At 36.5% G+C, this 27,362-nt stretch overlaps 1 protein-coding gene across 3 annotated transcripts in view; it reads left to right on the top strand.

Moving 5' to 3' along the window:
* Window positions 1–27,362, top strand: part of DCC (DCC netrin 1 receptor) — a 1,149,203-nt gene that overhangs the window by 818,122 nt on the left and 303,719 nt on the right. For all 3 annotated transcript variants that reach the window (XM_032422885.1, XM_032422886.1, XM_032422884.1), the window contains exons 10-12: window positions 18,691–18,839; window positions 20,502–20,640; window positions 26,914–26,963. In XM_032422885.1, coding sequence (XP_032278776.1) covers window positions 18,691–18,839; window positions 20,502–20,640; window positions 26,914–26,963 — 338 coding nt within the window. The remainder of the gene's footprint in view (window positions 1–18,690; window positions 18,840–20,501; window positions 20,641–26,913; window positions 26,964–27,362) is intronic.

Raw genomic sequence — 27,362 nt, 5'->3', positions numbered from 1 at the left:
TTACAGGATATTTGACAGGTACAGGGGATTGCCATGGATTGAAATTGAAAGATTTTGAGGTAATAACACACAATTACTGTGTTTGATTGTAGCTGTTAAAAGCAGAGTCAAGATGTTGCCCATCCATGTTCAGGAGGAAATGATCATGGAGTTTGTATCAACTGGAAGTTAAGCAGTAGAACTCTGAGCCTATGGTTAATGCAAGTAACTTTTTAATTACCACCTTTTTTAAATCCATAATTGGTGTTCCAGGTCTTCTAAATGGAAGGAGAGTGAAAGGTGATTAAGAACAATAATTCAGAAGTCAGACTGGTTTTGAATTCTGGCTTTTTCACTTACTAGCTAACTGGGTCTGCTAAACCACCGTTTCCTCAGACATAAAAGAGAGACATCTTGCAGGAATGTTATAAAGCTTAAAAGAAAATCTGTAAAATGGATCACAATACATCGTCAAAAGATTATTCAGAAGATTAAGTTAGATGATTAGTGTAAAATACTTAGCTGATCCTGGTACTTTGCCAATCCTCATTAAGGGTAGTTCTTATAATCATGCATTCCTCCATTGCTGGATTCTAATTATTCCTCATATAATCATGTTCTTTAACACTGCACATAATTTGTTCATTTCTATCTCTGTGCTTTTCATGTGTGTTTGAAATGATCTCCTTTTTTCTTTAGGCTATTTCATAAGTCTCTTCTATTTCTATTTTAAGATTTTACTTAAGATTTCTAAGAGCAGAAAGCCTACTCAAGCTAAGTCACCACATGGATCAGTCTCTTAGCCTGCATAATCTCATTTTTCACTCTCCAGATTTGTTTGAACTTTATCATGCCATTCATTCATTCGTTCATTCATTCAACAAATATTCATTGTGTGCCCACAATGAGCTACCCTGTATTATCCAGTACTGGCAATTCAGCAGTAAAAAAGAAAGACAAAATACTTATCCTCATGGGGTATTTAGTTTGGTGATGGGAAGATACAATAAACAAACAAAAATACAGCTTGCAAAAGAATAAAACAGCTTATGGGGATATAGAATGAGGAGGATGGAGATGATTCTAGAAAGAAAGAAAGGGCATTTAAGGGGACATCTGAATGAATTTGGAGGGATGCCAGCAAAGATCTTGGGTGGAGACATTCCAGGCAGACACAAAAGCAAGTGCCCTGACCCTGGAGAGGAAGCACAAGAAGACCACCCACCATGCTGCAGGAAAGCAAGGGAGAGGGAGAATGGGAGACAAGGGCTGACAGGTGGTAGGGCCCAGCCAGGAAAAGCTTGGAAGCCACAGTAAGGAAAGTAGATTTAATCCTCAGTGCAGAGGTATCTGTGCAGGAGGGAGTAATATAATCTAATTTTCCTTTTTAAAGTGGGAGTGAGACCAGAGAGGGGGCTAATGTAGTAGTTTAGTCAAGAGATGTTGAAAGCTCAAGTTTTGGCTCTAGATTCAGGACACCTTTGGAAAGTAGGGACAAGTCTTGCTACAGGGTGTGGGATGGGAGAGAAGACAGGAGTCAAATTTACTCTTAGGTTTTTGACCTCAGAAGCTAGGTGAATCATGGGGCCGCTTGTTGGGATCAGAAGACTGGGGAAGGAGCTGGCTTGGAGGGCGTATGGGACAAATCAAGAATTATTTCTTGACACATTAGGTTTGAATATTAAATGCGTGCAGGTTTTATTTTCTAATTAGACTGCATTTGAGGAAGGTGCCTAGTATTTTGAATATAAAAATAAGAGAAAATGCCACATACTGCTAGGCCAGTGGCCAAATGCAATGTGGTATTTAGCTTCTAATAGTGGCAAAGCTGAACAATTGTTGGAAAAACATGGAAGAATTCCCCATGCTGTAAACATGTGCCCAAATATCCCTAATGAATGCACTACAGGGATATGCACACTGCCATGCACAGCAAACATTCATAAATTTGTCCATAATAGAGAAGCTTCCTTCTCAGAAAGCCTCCCTACAGACCAGTGAAGTATAATTTGATGTGGCTGCTACCAGCAAGAAGTGCCTAAAAGGAGCCTCTGATCTGCAGCCCAGTCTCCCAGCTTCCAAGATTTTCTGAGGAACCGATCCAAAAGGAACAAGTTAGTGCCAAAATAAATGTTATCCCAGAACCAGCTTGTTTTCTGACATGTACTTTGCCTGTGTTCACTAAACAGGAGATTGGATTCTAATGGGATGTCTGTTCACAGAAGATCCAGAGGTTGAGTCACCTTATCACTCTGAGACTGCGTTGGAATTTTACCAGCAGAAGCTGGGTTTAGGCCCGAGTGGCGACCACAGAATTAAGGAGGAATTTGCCTTTTGTCTTCCAACATCCCTTTTCTTTATCCTTTTCTCTGTCTGGGAGGGTCTATCTCATTACCTCAGAGCACCCAGAGTCTAAAACATTTATCCAATGATCTGAAACATAATGTTGAAACCATATAGTAACTTTGACATTGTTGATCCCAATGATGGAATTTTGCAAAGAGTAAACTGGAATTCAGAGAGTTGAGACCAGTCCCAGGTGGGCCAGAGCACTGGTGGCTTCAGTAGGACTGTGTCTAGATTCCTGACCCAGGGTTTTTATGTTAAACAACTCTGCTGGCAAAAATTGTGTGTTTGCTTTTGTTTATGCCTTTTATTTTCTGAAAATGGATACAACACTAAACCAATAAGCAAAAGACATGGGTTCAAGATTGACGTGATCTCTATATCCTGCTGTATATTTTTGAGAAAATCACTTACTTTATTTATTTATTTTTTTTTAAGTAGGCTTCATGTTCAGCATGGAGCCCAGTCTGGGGCTTGAACTCATGACCCTGAGATCAAGACCTGAGCTGAGATCAGAGTCAGCTGTTTAACCCCCTGAGCTACCCAGGCACCCCATCACTTACTTATTCTGATTCTCAATTTCTTCTTATAAAATAGGGATCATATTGGCTGTATTACTTTCTTAGGCCTGTTATGACAAAGTGCCACAAATTAGGTTGTTTAAAACAACAGAAATTTATTCTCTTGACAGTTCTGGAGACTAGAAATCTGTAATAAAGGTGTTAGCAGAGCCATGCTCCCTCTGTAAGTTTTAGAGAAAAATCCTTCCTAGCTGCTGACAGTTTTTGGCAGTCCTTCTCCCATGTCCATTTCCCTGTGTCTCTTTTCCTCTTTTTATAAGAACACCCGTCATACTGGATTTAGAGCCCACCCCAACACAGTATGACTTCATTTGATTTAACTAATTGTATCTGCAAAGGCCTTTCTGGGGACACATGAATTTTCAGGGGATACTATCCAAGCCACTACATATGCACTGCCCTACAAACCCCAGAGATTGTTAATAAGATTCCAAGTAATCTGAGTGAGGACTGAGCAAACTCTGAAGTATATGTATATACACACACACTCTTAATTAATGAATAAGTTACATTTTTCATTAAAAAAATAATAATCTCAGTCATTATCTCTCAAGCAGAGAAGTACTAAGAAACATCCTTAGTTTCCTTAAAATCATACTTGATTATGCTCCTACCTTCTTCCTTTCTGCAGAATTCTAATCCTGCCTTGTAGGCTGTGGGACATAGTGTTTTCTGAATATTAAGGACCGCAAACCACTCAGGTCGCCCTAAAGGGACTAACAAGTGAAAGAATCATCTGGATAATGAAGTTTGCAGAAGCTGGCCGTGAGAACGGTTACCAACTGCATGCTCAGATTCCCAGGGTTTGATCTTCAGGTGATAAAAATCCCACGAGCATTTCCTCCTGAACAGTGATGGCAACATGTTGACTGTGATTTTAACAGCTACAACCTAAAGCAGCAGTTGTGTGTCATCACCTTAAAATCTTACATGTTCGGCCCATAGCAATCCCCTGTACCTGTGAAATATCCTGTGAGCAAGAATTCTGGCCCAACCCAACTCCCATGATAGAAATCATAAAGTTAAATGTGTCATACTTAACACTGTCAGAGTTTGGATTTGAACCTAGCATAACATTCCTGCCACAATACTAATGTGCCAGTGAGTGTGTGCGTGTGTGCGTGCATATGTGTGTGTGAGCGTGCATGCGTGTACAAACTAAGATTAACGATGATCATTTCAAGGCAATAGAAAAAATAATTAATTGAAAGGTAACTGCATTTTAACAATTCTTTAATGAGTTAAAATTCCTATTACTTCAAAAAACACAGCCATGATAGAATAATGTTTTTTAAAAAAATCCCAACATTATTGTGCTTAAGCCAATCTGAATGAGTTATGCTAACTCTACTGCTGAGGAACATGCTAGGTATATAATTTGTACTCCCTGTTATAAATCACTTACTTGATCTTAACCCTCAGTCTGCTGCCTTGATTCAAAATCTTATCCCACAACCTTGCAAGGAAATAAAAAATAATTATTATTACTTCCATTTTTCAGTGGGGCTAGTTGGCTTGTAGTTCGTGCAAGCTCTTCACAAAAATACTTAAGACTCCCAGAAATAACTTGCTGCTACCTCTGGTGTTATGTTTCATCATTTAATATATTTAACCACAAATAAAAATGTAATTGTAGATTTAACGTATCACTGACTTATTTTAGATTATGCCAATAGCTTGATTAATTTTGTCACTTTAAATGTGTTTTATTCTATATCCTCTTACAATTTAATGTTCTTATAGTAATTTTGGCACTCTCTTTGGAAATACTGAAGTTTTCGTCCATTTCAATCCGTGAGTTCTTGAATTAACCTAGTAGCACTGCCTATATCTGCCATGTTCAATATGGTAGCTACTAGCCGTAAGTGGCTGTTAAGCACTTGAACCACGGCGTGCCCACATTGAGGTGTAAAGGTAAAGATAAACACTAGATGTTAAAGACTTAGTATGGAAAGAGTGTAAAATATCACATTAACAAAACTTATATTGCTTATAGTTTGAAATGATAATATTTTAGATATATTGGGTTAAACATTATTATTAAAATTAATTTTACTTATTTAATTTTTACTTTTTGAATGTGGCGACTAGAAAGTTTAAATTACTATAAGCATTCATGGCTCACATTATATTTATACTGAACAGTGATGACTTAGATGTATATACTCTTCTGTCTTACATCCAACTAGGAGGAAGTCAAGAAGGTGGCCAATGTGATATTAAGTTGAGTTTGGGAGTTACTGAAATACAGTGGTTAAATTTAACCCTCCTCAAAGAAATATTTCTTAAAGTCTTACCTAAATAGCATTCATAGTTAACCATTATTTTCCTTATTTGACTCCACATTAATGGGCATCATAATCAATAGCCTTTGAATGTTTGAGTCAAAGGCATTTTTTTTTCCTATTGGCCTGACACTTTATGGGACCAAAGAAAATAAAAGCAAAGGAAGTGGGGCTTGGGGAGAGAAAGGAAGCCCTTGATCCAGAGCAGCTCACCAGTGTCCCTGTGTTCAGTTTTACTTAAAGTCTTTGTCCAACTTGTGTGAGATGATTTACTGCTGAAGTCTATTTGTCTTCCTGCTGCTATCTCTGAGCAAGCCTAAATCTTCCATGTGGTTAATAAACTTCTTATCTTTTGAATACTGAAAATAAAATAAACTTAATCCTCAGGGTGGTTCAGTCAGCAGACCGGGAGCCTTTTAGATGCTTCTTAGAGATAGAGGACAGCTAGGTTTTCTGCCCTGTGGGATTATCAATCTTCCCCTCACATGCATGTATGTGTAAGGGTGTTAAAGGTGCTTCTCAGTGATAAATGTCAGTGGAATCGCAAAGTGAATATTAATTTCAGTATTGTCAAGGTCAGATGTGTACCCAGGTTCATTGTTATTGGCATTTTTATTGTTGCTGCTGTTAGGAAAGATATTTTATCTTGGGCTCTTTTTGCAAGAGTCAGGAGAGAAGGGGAACAAAATTCCTTAACATGCATCTACATTACTCAAAGAAAAGTGCCTTGGCACAGCCTGATCTGTTAATTGGGGTAATTATTTTGAGTGCCTTAAGAAAGATCAAAGTGTGGGTTTAGAGGAGCTAAGGAAGGTGGGAACAGAACAAACAGATGATCACAAAATCTTGAGACTAGCTTATGTACCTGAAAAGTGGCTCACTATGTATGTGGAAAAAGGAAGGAAAAAAATCAGGAGAAATAAATAAAGAAGAGAAAAAGTCTGTGATGAAGCCGTTCATTGAAGTCGGGTATGAAATTATCCAGCTAGGAGCTCAAGAAATTAAAAGAGAAATGAAGATGAAGAAAGATATTAGATTATGACTGTCCATCTGGGCATAAATAAGCCATTGGACATGTCTGTATAGAGTGAATTACCTCAAACCCCACAGTGGGTACCAGCACTGTGATATTCATCTGCCAACACACCACACCCACGCACCTGACTGGTCTAATTTTAGTCTAGTATTAATGATCTTAGTGAACAACACCAGAAACATCCAGCTATGCAAGTTAGAAATAGAGGAGTCACTCCTGCTGCCTCCATCCTCCTCACTGCTCTATCTCCAATACATCCGATGCTGCTGATTTTACCCTCCATATAGCTTTTGAATCCCTCCCACTACCATTGTTCTAATTCAAGCTGTTAATCGTTGTCTTTTGTACTATAGAATATTTTCCCAACTGGGCTCCCAATACCCACATTCACCCCCTTCAATTTATTCTTTATGTAACTGACAGAGTACAAAATGCTTAAACTCATCAATTCTGTTCTGATTCTTAGAATAAAAGATCAAAATCTTCCCAAGGCCTTTAAGATTTAGTATGGTCTCACCCCAGCAATCTCTCTCACCTCGTCTGAATCCCTCTTCTCCTGGTTCCTTGTGTACTGCAACTTTAGACTGTAAATTCTATGGAAGTTTTCACTGTTTACCCCATCAATTCTTCCAATGTCTGGCACACTGTAAAAAAATTACTTAATATTTATTGAGCACTTCCTTTGTGCCAGATGCTATTCATTAATTATTTATTATGAATCTCCACAACAAACACAGGGGGTAAGTATTAGTATTAACCCCATTTTAAGATAAGAAAAATTAAACTCAAAGATATTAAGTAGCTTGACCCCCACCACCTAGCCTGAGCAAGGGTACTGGATTTGAACCCAGGTCTTTCATTCTGGAGTCCATACTCTTTACTGTTAATTTCTCTCTCCAAAGCTTATTTATTTAAATGGGATCTATTGGCATCTTCTGAATCAGAGAAGCTCAGATCTCCGACTTCTGTGAAACCTATGTGTTAGGAGGATAGAGTTCTAAATTTCTTCCTTAACTTATGGTCCCTCCCAAAAGAGCCAGTTTACCCAAGGCAGTTCCTTATCTTTTAAAGCCTAGGAATAGATAAGCAATAAATCTCTTCCCCAAAGAGATAGTATCTTTTTAAGATGGGATCTTTTTGTGGTAATGTAGAGAAACCTGCTCACTTGACTATCTGAAAAAAGATTGCCACTTCCTCTTCTTGAGTAAATGGCAGCAGGGCTCTTTTATAAAAGCAATCTATACAAGTCATTTATTGCTCTATTAAAGCTACAAACATCAAATATTGATTCTTCCCATACTGACCATAATACAAACCAACTTTGAGAAAGGTTGCCGGGATTTAGTTACATTATCACCATGGGAAATACTCCAGGTTGCACACAAGCTAAGGACACCTGCTTCTCTGATGCAAATCTATTTATAGAGAACTGACATTTTTGGGTGCAGAAATACAATCCTGAAGTATATATGAGTCTCATATGAGTGTGAAGCAAGCAAGAGGTCTGTGCATGCCTTTCCGAGGAATTTCTGCTTGCAAATCTTCTGTAAGAATTAAACATAAATTTATGGTCTGTATAATAACAGTAAAAGTAACTCTATGTGGAGTATTTATGAGGAGGTTGAAAGGCTTAACTTTTAGGTATTATTATGACACAGCAAGCAAATCTCCACTCTCTTACCAGACACTCTCTTGGCCACATTTAATTTGTAAACATAATCATGATTCAGGACTCATGCTATACCTTACACAACTATGGAGTGCTATGTTTCCTATTTCCCTTTCACATTCATCATTTCCTCGTGGTCTTCCAACTATCTTGAGTATTAAGAAGAACAAATATTCCTTCCTCCAATTATCTGATAAGGTGAACCAGACTATGGAAAAGTTTAAGGGACTTGAGTCCAGGTAACAGTAATATTATCTACCATGTTATCTGGAACACTTGCTTCTCTATATAGCCTCATATAATCCTAGTTTAATCCTAGGATTTATTTCTATTATTTCTATTTAGAATTTCTATTATTTCTATTTTCCATTATTTCTATTTAAAATTTTTTTTTTAAGATTTTATTTATTTATTTTACAGAGAGATAGAGAGAGCACAAGTAGGCAGAGTGGCAAGCAGAGGGAGAGAGAGAAGCAGACTCCCCGCTGAGCAGGGAGCCTCATGTGGGACTCAATCCCAGGACCCTGGGATCATGACTTGAGCAAAAGGCAGACACTTAACCAACTGAGCCACCCAGGCGCTCCCCCATCCCACCTTTTAAGAAAAACTTGTGTCATCTTTAATTTAGTTCACTTTGGAATTCTTCTCATTATCTTTACTTAGAGGCCTTATTGTCAGAAACCTTCCCCAAGCTATATAGCAGTTTTTCTATTTACCAGCTTGTAAATTCTATTCTGAAAAAGCTAATTTTAAGGCCATTACCCATCAAATTCATTCACACCCACGTATACTGATTCATCAGATTCCTTCTTCACACCTGAACTTCCTTGTCCTTCCTTTTTCCATCAGTGCAATTCTTTTTTTAAAATTATTTTATTTATTTGAGAGATAGAGAGAGTGTGAGAGCATGCCTGTGAGGGGAGGAGGTGCAGAGGGAGAGTAGACTCCTCGGAGCAGGGAGCCCTAGCTGGGCTTGATCTAATGACCCTGAAGTCATGACCTGAGTGGAAATCAAGAGTCTGACGGCCAACTGACTGAGCCACACAGGCACCTCCATCAGTGCAATTCTTAATTGTTCTTCAAGAAACGTTTTTGACCAAATTCCCGTAACCATCCCTAATTACTATATACTTCATCAATAGATATATGTCTAGAATTCTTATATACTTCATTGTCTTCCCAGAGAGGTTTTAATCTTGGTTATATATGGTTTGTTGTTCATATCTAGGTGTTTCCTGTGGTGTCTTTTCTTTACTAAATTCCTTGAAAATTTCTACCATAATAAAATATTTCACAATACTGAAGGTAGCACTGTATCCTAAACACATAAAAAGTATAATTAGACTTTAAAATCAGCTGGCACTTTTATCTAAAATGGAATGTAACACAATGGAAAGTAACTGAACCCAAGCTATTCTGGAAAAAGAAATTATAAGGGAAAAAAAAAGCCAGTGTGATTAAGTTTATATTACATCTAGCCTGCAGGAACATGGAAACTTAAGCACATTTGGCTAAAAATTTAAGTTTTTAACTTCAGCGTTTGGTATCTTGTAAGCAATTTTCCTAGATCATAAAAACAATTGCTTTTGACACGACTTAGAAATCTGCGATTTAAATGGTTTGAGACCTCAATCATGCAGTCAGGAATCTACATTCTCCATTACATTTTGCATTTCTAGGCCTTGCCTGTTTTCTAAAGTGAAGTTAAAAATACTCTGCTTACTTCACCAAGGCTATTTATTACTTGACTATGTCAGGGAAAACCAGAGCTATCCCACCAAAAAGAACTTATATTGAAGTCAATTTCTGAAACCACTTTTTTTATCAAACTGCTTCTACTTCTAGTTCTAAGAAGATTACTTTCAGTATTTTTATTTTTCAGAGAGACTCATTAAAGTTCTTCTCTACTACACTGTCAAAAATATCCATCATTTGAAATATGAGCATATATGTGTATATGTGTGTGTATATGTATATGATATGTAAGTCATATATATCACACGTTATATATATATGTGTGTGTGTATAGATGTCTCTATATTTCTCTACACACACACACAGTGACATAGTTGAGTATATTGTGAGTCAGCAGATGCCACCTATTAAAACCCTAAATAAAATGATCAGGCGATAACCACTTCCTCCAACCTAGTCTCTAGTCAGACTTCTGTGGTTTTGTAATAGAAACCCACCCCATAGTTTGTGCTTCCTTCTTTCCAAATTACTGTCATATCTCCTAACTACGTATAGTTCAGTCAAGAAGGGGTTTCATTATGTTAATAATTACATTGCCCACAGGCTTTTTGATGTTGCATTCCCCATACAGAATAGAAACAGATTTCATAGAAATATCATTAAAGCTGTTAACTACAGGAGGAAAAGAAATCAAAGAGGCAATCAAAGCATGCACTTTATTATCAATAAATGCAAATCGTTTCAGGAATGGCTTGCATTTGAAACACATTCAGTTAGGAGATCATCAGCAATGGAAGCCACTGTTTAAAGAAGAGCTTTGTGGCCTAAATCCATTTAGATCACTACAGACAATTACTTAGATCCGTTGCTATCCATTTTAAACAATGAACTCAAGGATCATTTTTAAATTAACAAATGAATAAGGAGGTAAAATCATGCTCAGAATTTTGGCCTGGTTTGAAGACATGTGAATTATAGCTCATTATTTGAATGACAACACATGTGATTTTTTTTTTCAAATGCACTAGTACTTTAGTTCCATTAAAAAAAAAAAAAAAGATTTGGTATCTGTTAAATTGATGATTTAGGAACAGTAGGACACATTGTACTACATAGTCATGTTGAAAAGACTTTAAATATTCAAATGTTCAACTACATATTCTCTGACACTAACATTTGTCTTCATTTCGGACTTCCAGCTGAGAAACATCAGTATAATGGTGAAAAGACATCAGCCTCATTCAGTATTATGAAGCCAGTAGCATGTTTTGATCCTTCTAAAGCTTTTTCTATGAAAATCTTATATTTACATTCTTATTTAGAAGGGATTATTTAAACTCCCAAAAAATTTTTAGAACCTTATATTTGATAAACTGTAATTTATATTTTAGTCTGATTAATACAAATACCAAATTACTTACAGTAAAAAGGTGTCAGGAAGGTAGATGTGTAGAGAGATAGTAGAATAGAAACAGTAAGAGAAAGGCAGAAAAAGAAAAAAAGGTCATATATGCTAGGTGACTTCTTGATCAGCAAAAGCTCTAACATCTTGAAAACCTAAAATATTTGATGAATTAAAGCAGATTAATTCAAATGCCTTGAATTGCCTATGATTTAGAAAATGAAATAGAAAAAGTCTATTTCTTAAACATGTTTCAGCTTTTGAATTTTATTAAAAGTTGAAGATGTCTCTTTAAACTGAAATTATTGCCGTATTTCCCATCATAAAATAATTAACAATCATTACAAATGAATCAATATTAAGGAATCATTGGTTTGGGCGCTGGGTGGCTCGGTCAGTTAAGCATGACTCTTAGTTTTGGCTCAGGTCGTGATCTCATGGGTCAGGAGATCCAACCCTGCATGCGGCTCTGCACTCAGCTGGGAGTCTGCTTGAAGAGTCTCTCCCTCTCCCCCTCTCCCCACTCGTGCATGCATACGTGCACGCACTCTCTCTCTCAAATAAATAAATAAATCTTAAAAAAAAAAAAAAGAATCATTGGTTTTCAGAGCCAAAAGAAGCCAGAGATATTATCTAATCCATTGGGAGCTACCACTTGGGGAATCATAGACCCTAATGATGGAAACTATGGGCACTACACCTAAAAAATGTACACAGTACATTCTTGAAAATGTGCATGCAATTTCAGGGGCTCCATGGACTCCTTGATGCCAATGACTGGTCTTTATCATAAGTAAAGTAGGGGCAAGAAACTATACCATCTGACCCTCATCTTAATCAATTATAGCTCATTAAACTGATAGTCTCTCCTCTTTCTCCCTCTTTCCCTCTATCTCTTGCACTTGTGCACACACATACACTCTCACATATACAATACAAACACACATTCTGTCTTCAGTATGATTATATATGATAAATGATGCTGTATTAAAGATTCAGCTAACTTTTATATGCCATTTTGGGGGTTAATATCCAATAAGGTCTCATTATAAAGTGCTCTGTTACACTATACATTTATATATATAGTGAGAAATTACTGTCCCCAGTGAAAATAGTGACATGTAATACAACTCATTCACTCCAATATAAGTATTTAGTTTGTTCTTAGGTACAGGTGTTATAATGAATTTCTACTGAAAGGAAATATTGACATTTAAAAAGGTGGTTGGTTGAGCTGACGTTGATTGATGAGTTACTTGCATAGATTATGCATCTATTCTGAAATCTTGCCATTCTTTGAAGAGATAGGTAACTCTGATAAAGATGAAGAGAAATTAGATGCAGTTTGCCACAAAATTATTGTCCAACTGAGGGGATCAGTGGAGATTATTAAAGACATCTTGGAAATGATGAGCAGTTAAGGCCATTAAGTTTCTTGACTGACATACTAAAATGTAATGAAATGGAAGGCTGAAGCTGTTAACTGTATCGATTTCACATATAATTCCCATTGTTGAACATTTTTTGTTTCTCTTTTTCTCTGTCTCTCCTAATATGCATATAATACATCACATATATAAAACTATATGAGCTTGCTTAAATATATAGATATAGATCTGAATAAATACACAAATATATACATGCATACCTCCATAATTAACATAAAACACAGTATATTATCCACACACCTACGTTTGGGCTATAATTCAAAAGGAAAATATTAGGGAATTCATGAATTTGAATGTATAGCACTGTTGTGAAGAAAAATAAGCATGTACTAGCATAAATAATCTTGACACTAGCCAGGAATGTTGTAAAGAAAAATATTCCATATGCAGGCAGTATTTTGGTCTTAATATATGATGAACATATCATTTGATGTTAATTCTTTGATGTTTTAATGTTTATATTTACTTGGGACAACAACAACAACATCATGGTATTTTAATTTTAATACATGACAATGTTAAAGAAAATCAACAAATGCAATCAGATCATAAAACAAATTATATTTTAAAACAAAAAGTTGAAGTAGGAAATAGTTTAGTACAAAGATGCAATCCTTTTTCAGAAAAAGCCAAGTGGAAACCTTACAACAGCAAATAGAATGTTGTCATTTGGCTGGAATTGATGAAAACACATACTGCTGTTAGTGCACACTTACACCAAATGCTTTGGATGTTCTTTTTTTTACTTCTGGTGTCTATCATCTCTGCTTAAAATTCTTCTGGAATCCCAAGCACATGTTTTTCCCTGATACCGTCTAATGACCATTAGGAAGGGAGAATAATTCAATTGTGAACAGACAACCAGAGTAGGCACTACCAGTGTGAACTGAATCTCAATTACTTACCACCTGATGTTGTCTTATAGGTAACCAAGGTATATATGCATATAAACAAATCACACAGTGGGCAAAGTGTACCTAGGTTCACGTTCATACAACAAACATGGACATATATACCAACTTTAGTTCTTATCAGGTATGTTAGGAAAACACTGTTTTCTGATCACTTGGAGTAACAATCCTGAATTAACAAAATCAAATGAGTTAGACTATGCAGAGTAGCTATTTTTATTTTAGGACTGTTGTTTAAAGATATTATTTATTTATTTGTCAGAGTGTGTGTGTGTGTGTGTTTGTGTGTGTGTGAGAAAGAGAGAGAGTGCAAGCAGGGCTGGCAGCCGGCAGAGGGAGAAACGGGTTCTCCTCTGAGCAAGGAGCCCGACGTGGGACTTGATCCCAGGACACTGGTATCATGACCTGAGTCTAAGGCAGACGGTTAGCTGACTGAGCTACCCAGGCATCCCTAGGCTTGTTATTTAGGGTAACATTTGATAATTGTATACAAATTATATGCATTTGACTCATGCTTATTGAATATGTTGCATATGCCTGGCATTGTGTATATCCCTGTGGAGAAGACAACTGCTCCTATTATTTGGGAAACTAAAAGAGTGTTTTGACCATTCTCCTGACAAGAAGCCTGGACACTAAGCAGCCCTCCCTAGGCTCATCAGGGGAAGAGTGTGGCCTATTGGTAGTCTTTGTGGGGGTGCTGCCTTGAGCTGTAGACATCTGGGTAGTCTGTCTATTCTCCCCATGATGCCTGATTGAAGTGGCTATGAGGCTGGCATAGACCTAGTCTGGTGGGCTGTGTACTCCCACCCCGACTATGCTAGGCGGCTCCCTCAGCTTGGCCTTCCAGATTCTCAGGTGGCTTGCTCTTCTTCCCATTACCCCCTTGTGTTCCAGTGGAACAGATGAGCAGAATCTTCCCAAACATTGTCTTCCCTTCCTTTCTCCAATAAAGGGAGACTCAGTCATCTCCTAGGCCTTTTGGAGTCATTCTGCCTTGGGAAACCTTCCTTGAATGTGGAGTGATGGCCTTGGATGTTGGCCATTTTTAAATCTTAGTCTTGAGTTCCAGAATGAGCCATGTTTTTAGTAAGCAGTGCCCTTTTAGTTTAGCCACAGGAGAGCTAGAAGGAGCACATTCAGTTAATACTTTATACATCACTGGGCCACAAAGGATATGCTCTGTGAAATTTAAAAATCCTGGTTAGGGGCACCTGGGTGGCTCAGATGGTTAAGCGTCTGCCTTCAGCGCAGGTCATGATCCCAGGGTCCTGGGATCGAGCCCCGCATCAGGCTCCCTGCTTGGTGGGGAGCCTGCTTCTCCCTCACCCTCTACTGTTCCCCCAGCTTGTGCTCTCTTGCTCTCTCTGTCAAATAAGTAAATAAAATCTTTAAAAAAAAAAATCCTGGTTATGTCACATTCAGCATGTAACTCAAGCAGGTCACTCAGTCTCAATTCTCTTGCTCCTTTCTTTGTCTCTCTTCCTTAGAAAAATAATAGATTCCAAATCAGACAACCTCCCCTCTTAAAATGTTTGCATTGTCATTGTGAATATATCAATAATCATAGAAGCATGAAAATTATAATTTTTTATTACTGTTCTTTAAAATGTTGTACTTTGAAAATCCAGTTGAATAATGTCAGTGGGCAAGTTTTTCTTTTGCCTTTTTTCCCCCATGATGCAAAATGTCTGCTTCATTATAATACAGTTCTAATTGTATCACTATGAACTTTGACATAGGCAAGACTCCCCATTGTTGTATAGTATTGTCTACTAAAGTCACCTTTGTGAAATAAAGAATTTCCCGCAGAAAAATTACCCCTTCCTGGAATAGTACCAAGGTGAGGGCCCTCTCATAAAGTGTCTGTCAGAATACAACTCTTTGGGAGCCAGAATTCTCCCTATGGAAGAAAGGACATAAAAGGAATGGGGAACGCAAGAATAAACTCTATAGAGATGGGTTGGAATGGGAGGTATCTCTGTAGAGTCGTGAAAAATATATGTGTGTACCTGTATATTTGAGTATATGTATGCATGAATGCATTTCTGTATGTATAAGTGTATATACATTCCTGTTTCTCATTCACCAATAGGACCTAGAAGCAAGACAGCCAAGTAGCAATGAACATAGCTAACACCTAGATCTTTGTCTTGAATATCATTCCCCACTAAAAGGAAGGAGACATCTCTGGAAAAATGTTTGATTCCAGAACTGAGGCAGGATCAAGATGAGCTTGGAATATATTATGCTAAGAAGACAGGAAGTGTTCCAATAAATGATGAGACATGTTACAAGGACAGAGGAACCAACTTAAAGAGGACCTCACTGGCCAAATTTGAACTGGACAGCTTGAACACCAAAATAATTAGGGACAATTATGAATTATAGACCATAAAAAAGCAGAAATACATGTGCCCATGCCAATAAGATATACATAAATAGAAATGTGGGTTCTTGGGGCATCTGGGTGGCTCAGTCGGTTAAGCATCTGACTCTTGATTTCAGCTCATGTGATGGTCTCAGGATCCTGAGATTGAGCGCCACATGGGGCTCCATGCTTAGCACAGAGTCTGCTTGTCCCTCTCCCTCTGCTCTCCCCCTGCTTGTACGCTCTCTCTCTCTAAAATAAATAAATAAAATCTTAAAAAAAAAAGGAAAATGGGTTCTTGTTTATAATAGAATGTTGAGTGCCATATGGTTAATGTGGAGGAAGTGCTTGAATAAAAAAAACACATTTTGTAACCACAATGCTGAAAATGGATTTATCAAAAACTATAATAGGTGCTAATTCTAAGGGATTTTGATAAATAATATGATATTTATATGGTCCTGACATAGTATCTCCCCACAAATTGCCTATTGGTTGTAAGTAGTAGAGCAGGGTTTTGGGGTCGGGAGGGATACAGGGGAACCAGTTAACTTTACAGTGGAGAAATCTGGCAGCACCTTGACCAGGTATTCAGAACTAATATAACAAACCAGGAAGGGAGAGAGGTCTTATGCCTCTGGACATGATGCCCTGAGGAGACAGACATCACACATGTTTCATTTCAGTCCAGAATGTATAACCGAAATCCAACACAAAGAAACAAAAACAAACCCCGAATAAGTAATCTATTAATTTAAAAAAAAGACTATAGTCTTCAAAAGTATAAATGACCTAAAAGATAAAGATGGGCTTTGGAAATCTTCCAGCATAAAGCTAACTAAAGGGATAATGACAGTGAAATGCAAACTTGACCCTAGACTGGATCCTGAACTGGAGAGGAAAATGCTACATAAATTACATTATGGGGTCAGTTGACACAATTGGAATGCAGATGATGATTAGGTGAAAGTATTGTATTAATATAAAATGCACTGAAGTTCATATTATTCACATACACATTAATGCTTAGGAAATATGCATTTGGGGGTAGATAGCCATAGTTTGTGTAACTTCATCTGAATAGATAGATTCAGATTTTCTGTCTCTGTATCTCTGTCTCTCTGTTTCTCTTTATATGATAAATGCAACATATATGTATATATGGAGAGAGAGAGAGAGAATATATGTATACCTGGATAAAGGGAACATGGGTGTTCTATGTACTATTTTCATTCTTAAAATTTTCTATAGGTTTAAAATGATTTTCAAGTAAGTTTTTAAGAAATTGTTAACAATCAGGACCCTGGGTGGCTCAGTGGGTTAAGTGTCTGCCTTTGGCTCAGGTCATGATCCCAGGGTCCTGGGATCAAGTCCCATATCAAGGTCCCTGTTCAGCAGGGAGTTTGCTTCTCCCTCTGCCTGCTATTCCCCCTGCTTGTGCTCTCTCTCTCTCTCTGACAAAAAAATAAATAATTAAATCTTAAAAAAAAAAAAGAAAGAAATTGTTAGCAATCATTTGTTAAGGTGAAATAAAGCAAATGTCAATAATAGAGATACTTAAGATCTGGGGACTGGTGGGAAAATATGTGAAGGTGATAAATAAAATATATCTAAAATATTTTTATATTAATTTATAAATAAATAAATATATATACATATGCATATATATATATATATATATTTCCCCCAAATGAATGTGTGAGCAGTGATGCCTTAAGGAGGCTGGATACCATGGAATCCATTCTGAAAAATGACAGATTCAGGGACACAGGCCCAGCACTGATCTAAGGAGTTGTGTTATCAGATCTCTGTCAGCCAGGTTTTCACAGACTGTTTTACTCTGGACATTCAAACTCACAAAATTCTATTAGAGGCCTAAACTGTGCATCTGTTCAAAGCTAGGTGGTATTTAAGGCTGGAGAAAATGTACAGTGTGTTTAAGATAAAATTGTTGTTATACTTGCAATGATGAAACCATTTAATTTACGATAACTAACATGGGTATTGGATTTTCAGTTTACAAACCATATATTTATATTTGGGCCCATAAATAAAAAATTATGCACAAATTCAAAATTTGCAAATCTGGAATTTGAGAGTTTCTTAACTCATGTCATACCCAAACTTGATCTGACCTAATGCTATGCTATGTATAGTCTTTAATAATTCTGTTTGATGTGAATATCATATATTTTGCTGCAAATATATGATTTGATAACAGGGTGCTACCATAGACCCCACTTGGGGTGTTAAATATAACATTGCACAGGTACCATATTACCTTTCTAAAATCTGAAAATTTCTAGATCTCAAAACACATCTGGACACAAGTGTTTTGGTTAAGCAATTGTGGACCTGTGCTATATAATTTCTTTAATGAGCAAGGTACTTATTTTCGATTAAGTAAAGTAGCAGTTATGAGAGAAAATGGAATACTAGAAAGTGAAGTTGAAAATTGATGCCAAAATTAATTTAAAGGACTCAGAATTGGTCAAGATTTTAAAATGCTGACATAAATAAAGGTGTGGTACATTATCCATAGCTGTGCTGCTTATTTGAATTATAAGTAGAATCACGATGTACAAATATTCTAATTGTATTTTCTCTTTTTCCTTTCTGTGGTTATTACAAGCAAAGGCATACTGGCATAGTGGAAAATTTTCCATACTAAGAATTTAGATTAATAACCCACCACTTTTTCTGTCATTTTCCTAGTCATTTAGATTCCTTGACCACTTTTCTCCACTGTAAAAATGAAATAAGTAATTTAGATTAATATAAGTCCCCTCCTGAATCTCAAAGTGAAATGATTCTGAAATTCATTACTTTATATTTACATTTTATTTTCTTATCCCATTTGGTTCTAAAAATAGTACATAGGGCTATAATATCTTTAAGCTATAAAAGATGTATGTTTCTTATTTTTAAAAGAACCCTCTTAGACTAATCAATTTCTTTTGTACGCAGTGCAAGTTCCAGGGCCAGTAGAAAACCTGCAAGCTGTATCTACCTCACCTACCTCAATTCTTATTACCTGGGAACCCCCTGCCTATGCAAACGGTCCAGTCCAAGGTTACAGATTGTTCTGCACTGAGGTGTCCACGGGAAAGGAACAGGTAGGCAAGGGAGTGGGCCCAATGCTGCCACCTATTGGATGTCCTAGGGCCAGAGCCATAGGAGGAAATCTGCAAATTCTTGGTACAGTCCAGTCCAGAATGTTAACTGGATAGCTGATCAGCTTTAAAGTACTTGTTATTAGAAACTTTAAACAATTTAATTGAATTCTGATTGTAAGAGAGGCAATTGGGCAGTGAGATAAAGTCACTATAAAAGATGTCATTTTTCTTTTTTGTCTGAGTAGGGAGTGGCCTGTGACAATGTAGCCACAGTTGTATTAACTCAGCTGGTCCTCGAGAGCATTTGCATCGTGAGTCCTTATCTTAAGGATGACTGATCTTTTGTTCAATGACCTCGGTCAACTTGTTTTTTTCATTCTTATGTATTTGAGTTATTTCTGTCCTTTCCTCACCATGAGGCTGTAGTCCCCTATCACTTTTCATTGTTTTCAGGAAACCTCATTCCAGAAGGCTACTTGCCTCCTTCTTACATTTTGCTTCTAATCTGTGGTTTGCACAGACCCCTGAAAATAGGAAAATTAGATTTTCGGATAAATAAGTATTTAGGGGGACACACATGAAACTCAGCAATTCTGTTCTGTGACACATATGTGACTACTGAGATGTTTACTTCCAGATTCTCAACCTCATGTAGAAAAAGATCTATAGACAAGTGAGCAGTTAAATAAGAAAAACCAAGAGCCCACCTTGGGATAACAGAGTTCTTTGAGTGTGTTATGAAGCTTGCCAAGCATACAGTGGTCTTCATGCTTCCACATAAATTGCATGATAGAGATTTTGCTTTAAAAAAAAAATGTTTGCAACAGTCCGATTGAGAAATAGTTCAAGCCCCTAAGTTCTATTGCACGATAGGAATCACTAAGATCTCCTTCTATATAATTATCCATCCCATCTTTTATTTGTTTGCTGCCCTCACGCAATTTAGCTCTTGCTTCCATCTTTCTATTCTCTCCATTTTCAACACATTTTTGGCTTTTCCATAATGGATTTTACCAGCCCACTTAAATAAATTCAGAAATGATGTTACCTGAGACAAATATGAGTGTGACCATCATTGTGGAGAGTGAAATATGTCTTCTAGAACACACTGGCTCTGATTTCTCAATGACCGTCCCTTCTAGTACCTCATTTCTGCATCAGTGAAGTACTGAAAACCGTTCCATACCACCTCACAGCCTTGTGAGACACAAAGATTGTGACAAAGGATTTGTCAGTTTCAAGAACTGTGGTTATATTTTAGCAAGGGAAGGAAGAAATCTACTGTTTCTTAGTGAATTATTCCACTTAGGGTAGAGGAGCAACTCTCTATTCCCACGGATTCACAGGCTGCCTTCTGCCTGTCAGAGTTTCGGTGTGGGTGGAATACGGCACACCATTCAATGTACTGGGTGGCATTAAACACATTGGAACTTAATGACTGTAAAAATAGCACAGTGCTATTTTAACTAGGAGTCTGCAGAATGGTTTGGGATTTAGTGGGGAGTGTGTGTCACAAGTTAGGTTTTACAACAACTCATTATGAGGCTAGAACGTAGTTTAGTGAGTAAGAGTCTAATATCCAATTCACTGATTGCACAGAATGGCTGCCATTTCTGCCTTAATGTGCCTCCTGAATAACAGTTTGGCATTTTATGTCTCCAGAATATAGAGGTTGATGGACTATCTTATAAGCTGGAAGGCCTGAAAAAATTCACGGAATATACTCTTCGATTCCTAGCTTATAATCGCTATGGGCCAGGAGTATCTACTGATGACATGACAGTGGTTACACTTTCTGATGGTAAGTTATAGACAGTGAAACTTCACTCGCATATTTGATAATGATGACTTAATATTGCATGTATGTCATAGATTGCATCTTCAAGGCTTTCTAATTAAAATTTTATGGCATATATTAGCATAAATTAAAAATTTGACTTGTTCACTCAAACTATCTATTACAATTAAATTTAAACTTTAAAAGGTATATTATATACTCTGTGTCAGGATGTCCTAATAGGTAATCTTCAAAAGTGTGGCTACTGCCTAAGAGTTCAAATTATTTGTGGGGGGGAGGGGTCTCTTTATGTCTATAAACACAAACACATTTGTGCATGTGTGTGGGCTAATTTACATTGGTTTGTTTCTTTTTATTTCTCATTCTAAGGGGGGGGGTGGATGATTAAAAGTGTAAATGATGGACAGTCCTCCCACATATACCACTTAATTTGAAAATATGTTGTAAGGATTTAGGCCGAATAATCCAGCATTGAAGGTATTGAAACTAAATAGGACAATGCATAATTTTAGTTGTACCTTGTCTAACCAGTGAAATATTAGACATATTTTCTGAAATATCATAAAAGAGAGGAAGAACTCTTAATGAAAAAGATGGATTTGGCAAAGCAGTAGCAGAGGAAACTAGAGATCTAAGAAAAGGATAAGGAAATGTCGGGAAATTTAATGACAAGTGAAAATAAAGGTCAGCAGAGTATATGATATGGGGCCAGTGGAAATTCAGGCAGGTGTAGAATTGCAGAGATGGCCTCCATGAATATTAAAAAGGCAACAAGCTATCTCTTTTCAGCAAGGTTTCCATACTGTTGTATATAATTCTATAAATTATTGATCTTCTGAATTTCAAGGGGAAAAAAGACTTTAACCTGTGATTCCTTAACCAATCCATCATTGTTTAATCTGGAAAAGTATCTGGGTGGGTATTTCACACAATATCAGTGGATCGAGGAAGGTCATGCATGTTATTAAGGACAGTGCAGCAAAGACTCAAGAGTGATGTTCATTTGCAATTTCAACTTAAAAAAATATTTTATATTATATGTGACACCACTTCAGTATCATTTTTAATGCCCATCCATCTGATTCTGTTATTGAAGACAGAGTAGAATATTTATTGGCAGAATAAATTACTTCACAACTTATAATTATAAAAATAAAAGGAAAACAAATGAAAATGAATATTTTACATAATTTATGTAGATTTCATTCACACTCTGAACTGTAATACTGTGGCCTTATTCTTCACTTTGGTTTTAAATGTCATAAGTGAGAGAGGTAGATTATTACTCATTAGTCCAAGAATTATTATCTCTAAGTGTTGCAACAGTTAGGACTTAGAAAATGCCTGTCACTAAATAAAAGGATTTCATGACCCTAACCCAACAAGCGTCACTATGCAACGGATGCCAACTTGTCTTTATCAATGCATTTGATAGGAGAAAGCAGGAACTGAGTGGGCCCCTTGGAATGGGCTCCTGGACCTGGTCTGCATCCCTCTTCACAATCAATTCATCTCTTTTGATTTCCAACAAAATCCCCTGCACTCTCGGCTTTTCCTCTCTTATTATCCAGTCCCCTTCTTTCTGCTCAATCTGATGTCTTCACTCTATTGAAGCTGGCCATGTGGAGGTCACACATCATACAGAGATATATTTCATCACATTTCAGAGCCTCCTACTTCCCAGTCCTTAGTCGTGAAGCTGTCTTCTCCTTGACTTTCTGGATGTTATAAAAGGGAAATGTTGTGGAAATTAAATGGGTTAATCCATGTGAGCACCTAAAATATGAGCATGGTATATTTTTAAGTGTTCAATAAATGCTATCCATGACAATGTACATGTCATTTTTTCTCCTTATACTACGTGTTCCTTTATGTGAGGGATGCTGCTATATTTGTCTCTGCATTCATCATCTCAGTAAATATTTACTGAATTAATCAGACAGTTCAGGAAACAATACAATTGTTAGTATGTGTAGACTTATCTTTAGGACTTCCCATTTATGTGGCTAATTTAATAGATAACTGTGTCTAAGTGCATCTGTGTTACAGAGAACATTGTGTTTCTTATCAGGTCAGAGGAACCCTTACCACAAAAATTTATATTGGGACCATAAAAAATTGAATAAAAACAAAATAAAATGCAAATAATTTTTTTTTTTTTTTCTGAATTAATTATCCCAGTGGTATTCCATGCTAAAATGCTTGTGAAGATATTTATCCTGGTAAGCTGTCATCTCTAACTTAGCCCACTTTCATTGTTTTTCTGGGAAGAAAAATTGTTTTTCATTCAGATTCCCCCACTTATTGTATCCTTTGTTTACAACAATCCACTTCTTTAAACCGTTTGGGATTTTAGAATATCAGATCTAGGGAGTCTAATATTTAGTGTGGAGTGTAACTAATTTTGCCAGTTTGTTCTCAAATACTATCTCTTGAACTAGTTGACAACTGTAGGTCATTAAAATATTTTATGAATCAATTAATATTTATGAATTTCCATGCCAGCTTGCTTTGTGCCCAAAAGTAGAAGGACCCAATTTCATAGGCAAACTTAACTATAAGAATGTACTTTTTGCTGTTGTCACTGGTATTTATTGAGTACTTATTAGTGCAAGGCCCCGCTCTAGTCACTTAGCAGCATGAACCTTTAATCCTCACGATACTATAATTTTTTTCCTACTTTACAGATGACAAAACTGTTAGAAAGAGGTCAAAGCTAGTGAGCAGCAGGCCAGGTCACTAGTAAGAAAAGAAGCAAGATTTAATGTGAAAAAATCTTGAGTTTCTCTTATCCGATAATGAATTTCTCATGTTAATTGCTTAAAGTACAAAGCCTGTAATTATATGTCAGTTATTTCAATCCATAAATTATGTGTACAGGACAGCACACATTTGGTAAGGGGAGGAATTCAAGTGCCTGTCTATATGGAGATTCATTTACAAATGTGGGAATTTTATCTACTCTACAGAATGCATCATCATCATATGTATCAAACCAGCATGTGTCACCATATTGAGGGGAGTTTCTGGACCAAATGCCTCTGATTGGCTTTAACGAACAATTGTAAATGATAATTGCTTGACATTGTGAAGAGAAAAAAATGAACTATGGCCTTCCTCTTCCCCTCATGAGACAATGAAACATCTTGGGAAATCAAATAAAGAAAAGCTCAAATAAATGTGGATTCCATTTACTTCCACCAAGCATCTAATCCTATCTACTGTATCTCAATAATAGGGGAATTGATAGTGAGAGGGAGGGAGTGGAGATTGATAACTAAAAATGCTCTAGGAGAAACTCTCTTTCTTTCCTGATTAGGTAAAGCAAGAATAGCCAGTGTGCTCCAAGTTTGTGAAGTTATATGATGGAGCACTTTGCATTTTTTTCATTCGGTGCCTATTTTAATTTTCAATGCTTTACAGAATAATTTGAATATGGATTATATTAAATTCTTCCTCATTGTGAGGATGTCATTCTGTTTAGTTTTTCTGATCAGACACATTGTTATTATTTCCAGCCTACTCTAATATTTCCTCTTTTAGAAATAGAATGTGGAGATGGTCTTATTAAAGCCTCTGCATTATTCCCTTTCCTGAAAACTGGAATGGGATGTCCATGAGTCTGTGAAGGTAGTTTAGGGAAGTCCATTTCATTAATGTAACACTTGGGAAGAGTCGAGAAGATAGGAAGGTTGCCAAATGCAGGAGAGCCCTTCTCACTATTTTAGCTTTAGAAAAAAATCTTAATGTTTTAATCATAGTAACATGAAAATGGAATATAAGATATAAAAGAATGAAAATTTTAGAAAATGAGTTTTGAAGGAAACTGATCTGTTAAAAAAAAAAAAAAAGCACACATACTTTAAGAACTCCATGAAAAAGGACATCCAAATGCCACGAAACATGTAAGAAGATGCTCCAAGTGACTGGTCCTCAGGGAAAAGCAAATAAAAACACTACATACCTACCAAGTGACTAAAATGAAAAAGATTCAGAAAAAAACAAAGATTGGTAAGAATATGGACATTCTGGAAATTTGCTATATTTAAACTATCGATAACCCCCGTAAGGGTTTCCACTGCTACCAGGTTTTCCAGTCCTAGGTATATAATGAAGGAAATGAGTGTAGTTGTTCATAAAAAGACATGTACAAAAGTTTTCATAGCAGATTTATTCTCATAGCCCTAAACTGAAAGTAATCTAATGCCATTCATCAATAGAATGAGTTTATATAAAATAGAATGGTCACGTATTAGAATACATAGGACCAATAAAAAAACAAAGAAAAGAACTGAAACTACTGCAAGATGCACCAGAGAGAATGAATCCCAAGAAATAATAATGAGCAAGAGAAAGCAGCTTGAACAAAATAACCGATTTCATTTTTAGTAAGCTCAAAAGCAAGCTAAGCTAATCAATGGTGTTAGAAGTCAGTATAGTGGTACTCTTAGAAGGGTATTGATTGGGAAGGGACCCAAGTGAACTTTCCAGGATACTGAAAATATTCTATATCTTGATCTAGGTGATGTTTAAATGTGAACACACCCACAGACATTTAACTTTATCCAATCATGCATACACGATTTGTGCATTATACCATATGAATGTCGTACATTAATTAAAAAAAATAAAACCGCAAAAAGAAAGCTTGTTATGACGAAAACCCTGAGTATGAAAAACGTTTTATTATGTCTTATAATCTCTCTGTTAATTAATTAATTCAACACAAATTTGCTGCATGTGACCCACATACTTGACACTCTTATTGATACTGAGGATTCAGCATCTAAAGGGACAAGAATCCTGGACCCTGTGGGGATTATATTCTGTATTTGAAAGGAAATATAATATGAATTAAAATAAGTTGAATAATAAAGTCTATTCCTTAAATTATAAAATATTTTCTGAAAGAATTCTTGTTGACCTAATTCATGAAAACAAGCCTCCGGTGAGTGTTTTTTTTGTCACAAGTTACATTGCCCACAACCTTCACCAAGTACTAAGATAAGAAGTTCAAAATGAAAACAGAGTAATTTATTGTAATTCCTATGGTGTCCAGAAAGGCCTAGGAGCTAATATTTTAGTAAGTATTTATTTGTTCATGTAATCATTGAGTCAGTAGCTATTAACTGAATGTCAGTTTGGGGGCTGTAAAGATTAATCAGACATGTATAGTGCCCTCATGGTGATTACTTTTCAAAAGGTAAATGCAGAGTAGGGCATAAATGAATTCAGGGTAAAATATAAGTACCCTCAAGAAATGTAGAAATTGTCCAAGTTCAAACAGAAAAGGGCCCTTAAATTCTGGAAAATGCTGAGAGCATTTCTTCTCTGTTGAATTAATCAATTTTTCATGAACAAAATAGGGACTACTCATTTTACAGATTAATACGTGTTAAGCATTTATTGAATGCTACTTCTATTTCTTTTGTGGGGCAGAAAGCTTTATTTTGTTTATGATTCATCTAAGACATCTAGGAAGTATCTGACACAGCACAGCCATTTAGTGAATGGTGTCTGAATTACTCACGTGATGGAATATTCACCTTTTGATATAGTAAATATTCACTACAAGTATTATAAAGAAAGTTGTACATGTTCTTCCTTCTGCCATGAAGGAAAGGGGCAATCAAAATGCAGACAAGAGAAAAAAAAATACCTAGAAAATCCACAAAGAAAAAAAACTGTTTTTTTTTGTTCATGGAATTGACTCACTGAAAGCTATTTGATAACCTGCTTGCATCTATGACACATAGGTTTAATTACACACAGATAAAAAGACACATGTTTATTTCTTCTTTTCACTTTTTAAGAGATAATAAAGATTGCAGTAAGGGGATTAAGCAACATGAGTGACCATCAGAATGACATATTTTATAATAAAACCATGCAGATCCTGAAATACACAATATCTTAAGCCTTTAGAACCACTCTAGGAAATCTCCTGTGTATTTTTATTGGTTTCTCTGGGAAGGTTATAACAAGAAAGCCATAATTAAATGGCAGTATTTGGTATCACGGCAGGTGCTCTCTTGCTTAACAATTTTGGGGGGGGGGGGTTGCTCCCTATATGGATGCCTGGCCCTACCAAGTGAGAAAAAATAAACAGAGGCAGTTATTTTTCATCTCCCCAGGAAAATTTTGAAGTGCCACCTGGATCAGCCTACCTAATTACCATCATGAACTGTGAAAGTCACGCTCTCTTTTCACAGAGGGTTGTAGTTTCTCTTTTCTGACTTTGGCAGTAACCATCTCACCTTGTTTTGTTCCTTTTAGTGCCAAGTGCCCCGCCTCAGAACGTCTCCCTGGAAGTAGTTAATTCAAGGGTAAGTCATGGAAAGGTTCACTATTTCATTCCCTACACGTGTAATTTTCGCTTGCCCCATTCATTCACCTCCTTGGGTGCTTGGTGGTTTCCATGTGAAGGAATGTTCCAGAAGAGCACAGTGAGTGAGCAGCATGGATTGCGCATCTTCTTCAACCACACTTGAATTAATTAAAGGAAGGATTGGTTTACTAATAGCACACAGTTTTATAAATGTGGCAATGATTAAAGGCTGTCCCATCGGGAAGCAAAGATGTCTATTTACTTATATTTACCAGTATAGGACATAATGTGCTAGATGCCACAACTGATTGAAGGAATGAACAAAACCTTCCCCTTGAAAGAGGTGGAATGGAGAGACTTTGCTTCCTGACAGATTAATTAGAATGGGATGTTTCAT

This window comes from Phoca vitulina, unplaced genomic scaffold, assembly GCF_004348235.1.
Source record: "Phoca vitulina isolate PV1807 unplaced genomic scaffold, GSC_HSeal_1.0 scaffold27, whole genome shotgun sequence".
In the NCBI taxonomy this organism is placed as follows: Eukaryota; Metazoa; Chordata; class Mammalia; order Carnivora; family Phocidae; genus Phoca; species Phoca vitulina.
Note: the sequence above shows the minus strand (reverse complement) of the source record. Positions and strands in the feature narration are given on the sequence as shown.